The sequence below is a fragment of the Cicer arietinum genome, chromosome 7 (assembly GCF_000331145.2).
Source record: "Cicer arietinum cultivar CDC Frontier isolate Library 1 chromosome 7, Cicar.CDCFrontier_v2.0, whole genome shotgun sequence".
Classification (NCBI taxonomy): domain Eukaryota; kingdom Viridiplantae; phylum Streptophyta; class Magnoliopsida; order Fabales; family Fabaceae; genus Cicer; species Cicer arietinum.
In genome coordinates, this window is record NC_021166.2 from 28,034,592 (window position 1) to 28,041,772 (window position 7,181).

A 7,181-nucleotide genomic window follows, 5' to 3' on the forward strand; every position below is an offset into this window, starting at 1 on the left:
TTCAGCTGTGATAGGGACCATGGTTGACACTACTTAGTACAATGTTAGGACTGTTTGAAGTTTGGGCACACTACATTAATCTGTTATCAGATTCAATCAGAATTATTAGGCTTCAATGCCTTTGCAAAGTTCCAAGGATGAACTTGTTTCAGTCTCTTTATCACACATAGCTCAGACACCACTATCAGCAACCTTTGCAGTATCCAGCTCAGAGATATTACCTCTGCAAGCTCCTCAATCCCAGCAGTAGCCACAACAACCACAAGCTCTGGTTGCCGATGCCAATCACTCACTAAACTAGAAGTGTTATCCAGATTGTAGTGCTTTGTGGTTGGAAATTTGGAGAATATTCATCAGACAACTTCATTTGAGGGCCCACTTTAAATCTTCATAGGTAATGGGAAAGGTCTGAAGGCCTCTTCAGTTAGGCTCTTCCATTTTCAGATCTCCAATTAACCCAAATGAGATAATCTATGGTCATATAACTATACTTAGGATCCTCTTCTGCTATGTGCTCCACACGTGATTTCTGAAGTCCTATATTTTCGACATTGTCCATATTTGTGTCATGTCCATGGTCTTGTGTTTGTCTGTATTGCATAGGTTCCAACCACAAAAATAAGGAAAAACAGAAGCACAACACATTTAATAGATAACCATAAAGAACTCTCCTCTAGTGTTTCAAGGTACCCGAAGATAAACAAGACAAGAAATGTCTCTGACCACTGGGATGGAACTAGAGGCCAATGCACGCCAATGATGGCAAAGTCTAACATCAATTAGGTTGTGCGTGACAAACATGTGCCAGAAAACTTGGATCTCTTAGACATGCACATGGAGGCATGTGGGTGGACCTGGGCCATGAACTTTTAGGTTTCGACCTGTCTCTAGACAATTATCTAACATCAACACTTTAGATTGAATGCATGTCTGGTGCCCGATGCGTATCAGTGTTGGACACAGGTACAACACTGATATAAGTGGTTACATTTAATCACTTCCATTTTTAATTTTTTTTTTATAATTTTTATTGGTCTCTACATGTCCATGTAAGTGTCATATTTAGTGTTCGTGTCTTTGTCAATGCTTCATAGCTAAACGGTGAACTTCTGGACATGGTTGTCAATTGGACGACTGGTTTTAAGTGGAAGCTAAATGTAGCAATGGTGGCAGCTTATGGCAGCTCAAATATAGCTACCTAAAATAGAATCAAAGTATATTTTGATTGTTTCAATTTTAACATTAATAATTTATATAGTTTTTTTAACAAGTCTTCAATGAAAATAGCACTTCCAAAGAAGAAAACAAAAACACAAACAAACGGGCTATTAATTGGGGTACTGGACTGCTAACATAGTTGGACAATTAGAAACTTGTAATTTTTACAACTTAGAGACTGACTGCTGTCTTCTTGTTGCTGATGCTTCTTTTTATTCATCACTTTTGCAGTTCTAGAAATAATTCAGATTTAACTATTACATGTTCTAATGTGTGAAATGCCCATGCTTCAACTTTAGGCGACCACAAATTTCACATTTCCATTGCCTACATATCAGATTTATCTACCAGTTTTATTTATTTATTTCGTGTTGTTCATGTAAACTTGTCTTTGCTCATGGGACTCTTTATTTTGGTTTAATATTGAGACTTGTTGTCAAGTTTTGCTCTTCTCTTGTTTGGGATATGAACATGGGCTAGATTTCTGATACTCTCAAGTGCGAGAAGCCTGACTTTCTTCCACTCCATGCTTCTTGTGGTGTCTTTCACCATAAACTTCTTGTTGGCGATCGATGTGATAGATAGACTGCACACACCACATTCAGCCCAAAACTCTTTTGGCAGATTCTTGCTTTTAATCATGCCTCGTGCCATATCAAGGATTGTTCTATTTTTTCTTTCTGCCACACCATTCTGCGAAGGAGTTCTTGGAATAGTATGTGGACGTCTAATTCCATTATCTTCACAGAACTCTTGGATCTCTTTGGAAGTGAATTAACCTCCTCCATCTGTTCTCATTGCTTTAATCTCACAACTTCTTTCTTTCTCCACTACAATTTTGAACTTCTTGAAGGTGGTAAAGACTTTTGATTTTGCTTCAAGAAATAAACCAATGTTTTTCTTGAAAAATCATCAATGAGAAAGAGGAAATAATTTTTTTTACCTAGTGAGCTTGGCTTGATTGGTCCATAGATGTCAACATGTATTAACTTGAGCAGCTTCTTGACTCTTGAGCTTGACTCCTTTGGAAAACTTGCCCTGAATTTCTTTCCAAGTAAATACCCTTCACATAGTTGATCAAGATGATTGATAGATGGTAGTCCTCTCACCATGTTGTGTTTCGACATCACACTTAAACTTCCAAAGTTTAAGTGTCCAAATTGAAAAGTCCATAGCCATAAAGCATCATCGTAGTAAGCTTTGAGACATTTTGAAACGTCGTTTTGGATATTCAACAAAAACATCCTATTCTTTGACATCGGAACCTTGGCGATGAGATTATTTCTCCCGTCTTTGATCGAGAGACTCAAATCATTCACGTGAATATCATAACCTTTTCTCAGTTGTCCCAAACTCAAAATATTAATCTTCATATTTGGGACGTAGTAGACATTTGAAATAAACTCATCGCTGAATGAGATATTTCTACTTATCGATTCATCAAGCTCTACGAACATGCTCCTTTTTCAATACATATGGTTGCAAACACTGTTTCAAACTTTTCATCATTTTCTTCAGCATAGTTGGTCTTCTCCTCAACTTTGTTCTTGGAAAATCTACATTGTGAAGTGTAGTGGACAAATTTCTAACAATTGTAGAATTTAATTTGAGATTTACCATACCTTGTGTTTAAGTATCCTTTTCCACATCTTCTTGATGAGCTTTCTCCTTTCTCATACCTTGTGTTCAATACATATGGTTGCAAACACTGTTTCAAACTTTTCATCATTTTCTTCAGCATAGTTGGTCTTCTCCTCAACTTTGTTCTTAGAAAATCTACACTGAAGCGTAGTGGACAAATTTCTAACAATTGTAGAATTTAATTTGAGATTTACCATACCTTGTGTTTAAGTATCCTCTTCCACGTCTTCTTGATGAGCTTTCTCCTTTCTCATAGCTGCTTTTTGTGAAATTTGAACTTCGTCCACCATTGCTACGTCCAAATTGTTCTCGACCGTGACCTTGTCCTCGACCTGTACCTCGACTTTGTTGACTTCTCTCATTTCTATGACTTTCTTCCTTCTCTTTTAGTTGCATCTTGAAGAGGTTCTCGTTGATCTCTCGCTTCTCCCCACACGCTTGCAATGATTGTTGAAGTTGTTATATCGTCATAGTCTCCAAGTCTTTGGTTTCCTCAACTGTCACAACAATATGCTCAAATTTGGGATCCAATGAGTGGAGTATCTTTTCAATAATCCTCGCATCTTCTAACTTCTCCCCATTTCTTTTGAATTGATTTGAAATGGCGATAACTCTTGAAAAATATTTTGAAATAGACTTTGACTCTTTCATATGGAAGGATTTGATCTCTCCTCTTAGAGTTTGGAGAAGCACCTTCTTTACTTTATCTTTTTCTTTGCAAGAGGTTTGAAGCTTCTCCCATGTCTCCTTAGTGGATGATGCATTTGAAATTTTCTCAAACTCATCTTCATCCAATGCTTGGTAGATGAGGAAAAATGCTTTTTGTGTCTCTCTTTATTGAATCCTTCAAAATATCTCTTTGTGCATGAGTTAGGGAATCCTCATCTTGTGATTCCTCATTGCCTTTTTCAACAATCTCCCAAACATCATATGCTCCAAGAAGAGCCATCATATTGATACCACAATTATCATAGATTGATAGGTGCTTCTTTTTAGAAGTGGAACTTGGAAGGATGTCTCTCCATTGCTTGCCATGACTATAGAAGGATTTCTTATTTGAACCTGCTCAAATGTCACTTCGTTGAAAAAGGAGATTATCGTGAGCTTTTGGGGGAGTTGAGGAGAGAATGTTTGAGAGAAGAGTAATTTCTATTGCTTGGCTTGGTTTACAAATGACATCCTCTCCCTTTTTTACAGGCTTCAAGTGAGTCCTACATACTTCAAGAGAGACTTCTATGCACTTTTCTCAACTACTTATTAAATACTACATCTTCTAACCTTATCTATCAGTCCCTAAAATTTTTTCGGACTACAACACTTAATAAAATAAAATGGCTAACACTTGATTAGTCCAATGGACCAAATCAGGTTTACAATCCAACGCACCCACCTCGAAAACAACCTTGTCCTCATGGTTGCAATCTACTACAATTTCTTCAAGTTGAACAGTTGAAGCAAAATTGATTCCCCCAGTGCCCATTGCTGAGAGCTTGTTGGGTAAAAAATAAAAATTTAAAAATTCTAACATGCTCCCTCCACTTTTCTGCAACCACTTATTATTTTGCAATGGCCAACATTAGTAATTAATATTGTTAATATTATTAGTATTTGCGGAGGGTAAGGAACAAACCACGTCCTCCTTATCACTCCACTCCCCACCTCAACTACCAAGCCAACCTTATATGCTTTTGTGATTCCTCAAGTTGGATCTTGTCTTCCAATGTTTGCCTGCATGCCAATCTGCTTGTCTTCTCCAAAGCATTTCCCAGTTCCATTTAGGTAAAATGCTTTTTTGTGAGCTCAAAATGGGAAGTTAGTGGTGTTATCCATGTAAGAGAATTCAGTTATATATAGGGACTGAATAGAGAGAGAAGGGATATCTTTTCAAAATTCATTGTGTTAGTTATGAGCAGGGATATGTAGGAGCTTGGCTTTGTGGGCATTAGGGATATACACCCTTTTCAGTAGTTTCATATTTGTGATTTCTAGTTCCTATCAATATTTAATAGTAGTGTTGAGATAAAACCCAATCCACAAGCGCTACTAGTGCTATATGCATTTTGGAGTATGCAGTTATTCTCTCAATATCAATTTGGCCCTATATGTATGAGTAAACTTTGTTAAGAGTTAAGACTGTTAAAGTTTAAATTTTAATTAACATTTTATGCTTCTGAATCAGGTGTATGTGGAAGCTTATACTTGTCCCTGCGTTAGGTGCCACCCCTTTGATCCAGTTTTTGTTGCCCAATCAAACGGAAATTATGTTGCAATCTTTAGTACCACCCCACCATACAGACTCAACAAATATAAGAGATATGAGAACCATGGGGTTTCTGGGTTCCCAATTAAGTGCAATTTCAGCTTAGATGGGAAAAAGCTTGCATCTGGCTCTTCAGATGGATCTATTTACCTTTATGATTATCAATCATCCAAAGTTTTAAAGAAAATCAAGGCCTTTGACCAAGCATGTATGGACATTGCCTTCCACCCAGTTATGCCTAATGTTATTGCTTCATGCTCATGGGATGGAAGTATTTTGGTATTTGAGTAAAGTTTCTTTTTCTCGCCCCAATTCAATTTCATCCCAATTTCATACAAGGAAATTGTTTGCTGTTGTGATTGTTTCGTAAACGTGTGCCTTTTAACTGTTTTACCGAAGATTTAATGTTGACTCACTTAAAGTTTATAATTGTAGTGAATATTGGTGTTCTTTTCTTTTCTTTTTTATAAAACATTTTAAAGTATTTATCAGCAGTGAGATATCTAAGTAATTATAATGATGTGACAGCTTCTTGTTTCTGAATAGTGTAGAAAGTTACTAACGATGGATGAAAATTAAAGTGTATCTTAATGTTTCTGATAATGTACGCAATGGTATTACAATTTGTAAAGCCGAACAGGGATTTGTGTTTGCCATTAGCATCTAAATTGGCTGATAATGAACTTGCTTCCACACCCACTATGGAATAGAAAGCAACATAAATATAGGGTTCATGAATATAGAGATTCTCAAAACCTTATAACTTTACAAAAAGATTTAATTATTGTCAAAGGATCTATATAATAAAATATAGTTCTGTAGCAAACAAATATCTACTTGCAAGTTGCAAGATTCCCTCTCAAATATTCAGGGCTGAAGGCCAAATCTCCTCAATTCACACACACACAACAAAGTGGATTATTCTTTTCAGCAAGAAAAAAAGATATGCCATCTAGGACAGATAAAACAAATCTTTGAAACTGGAAATGCTTACATGTATTTATATGTCCTTACACTCAAATTCAGGACGATGTCTAGGTACTTGTAACCAATACCAACCATCATGGAAGGAACATTAAATATGACTTCATTGAAGAGAAAATTGTGGGGGCAAACTCAGTTATAGTTATGTTCATCCACTTCTTCCCATAAGAATGGTAGATAGAAGGGGGGGCCAAACCAAACAAACAAACAAACTGTTAAACAAGACATAATTATGTAATTCTTTTTCCACTCTTCATGGGGGGTCAATTGTAAGGGGACAAGACACACCACACTTCAGCCTTTTTAGATGCATTTTTTAATAGGACCAGTTTCTCTAATCCCCTTAATTTAAAACACAATCTCACAAATAAAGAATACAAGTCAAATTCAGTTGTGCAAAAACATTGATATATGCTGCACATCACACAGCACTATCTAGAAAAAAACCAGCATAACTTTCAACCACTGATGGTCCACAAGTCACAGCTAGCTAGCCCTCTCTTGATACTGTTTATATTGGAAAGTTTTGTAATTTGTAATCCCATTTAAAGCAAGGAACACCCCTATGAAACCTACCAACCTATGAACATAATTTAATTTCAACATCTATATGAATATGTTCCCCACCATGCATGGTCTTAACCTCTCTCTTTCTTATCCCTATTTATTTATCTGTTTGCCCCACTAACCTTTTCCCAAAAAACAAACTTAAAAGGCAAAAAGGGAAGAAGGAAGTAAGAGAGTGATGAAATCAAATCAAAGCATGCCCCTGTTCAATAGTCCATATGACTGCAATCATCATCTAAAAGAGAGATACTTTTGTAGTGTACTTGAGGTCAAGAGTGAATTGGCAATTCAAGGTCCCACAAGCTAGCCTATGGGGTACATGAAAGGATGGGATGAAAGGTTTTCTAAGCTTATATTAAGCCAGTTGAACCCTAGGATTTGACATGATCTTCATGTTCTAAATCACTACTATAATATTATAATTATGGTTTTAAATTATAGTTTTAAATTGTAGGTGTAATGCTGGTTTCACTTCAAATATTTATAATGTAGTCAAATGTTGGTAAATGCA

General features: G+C 36.2%; 1 protein-coding gene and 1 pseudogene across 1 annotated transcript in view; one reads left to right on the plus strand and one right to left on the minus strand.

Annotated features, from left to right (window-relative positions):
• The window catches only part of LOC101488818 (uncharacterized), an 18,328-nt gene extending 12,682 nt beyond the window's left edge, over positions 1 to 5,646 (plus strand). Inside the window, exon 4 of the mRNA XM_004509955.4 lies at positions 5,039 to 5,646. Coding sequence (XP_004510012.1) covers positions 5,039 to 5,410 — 372 coding nt within the window. The 3' untranslated portion in view covers positions 5,411 to 5,646. The remainder of the gene's footprint in view (positions 1 to 5,038) is intronic.
• LOC140918889 (uncharacterized) lies at positions 3,192 to 4,045 on the minus strand (annotated as a pseudogene).
• Positions 5,647 to 7,181: the final 1,535 nt, after the last annotated feature.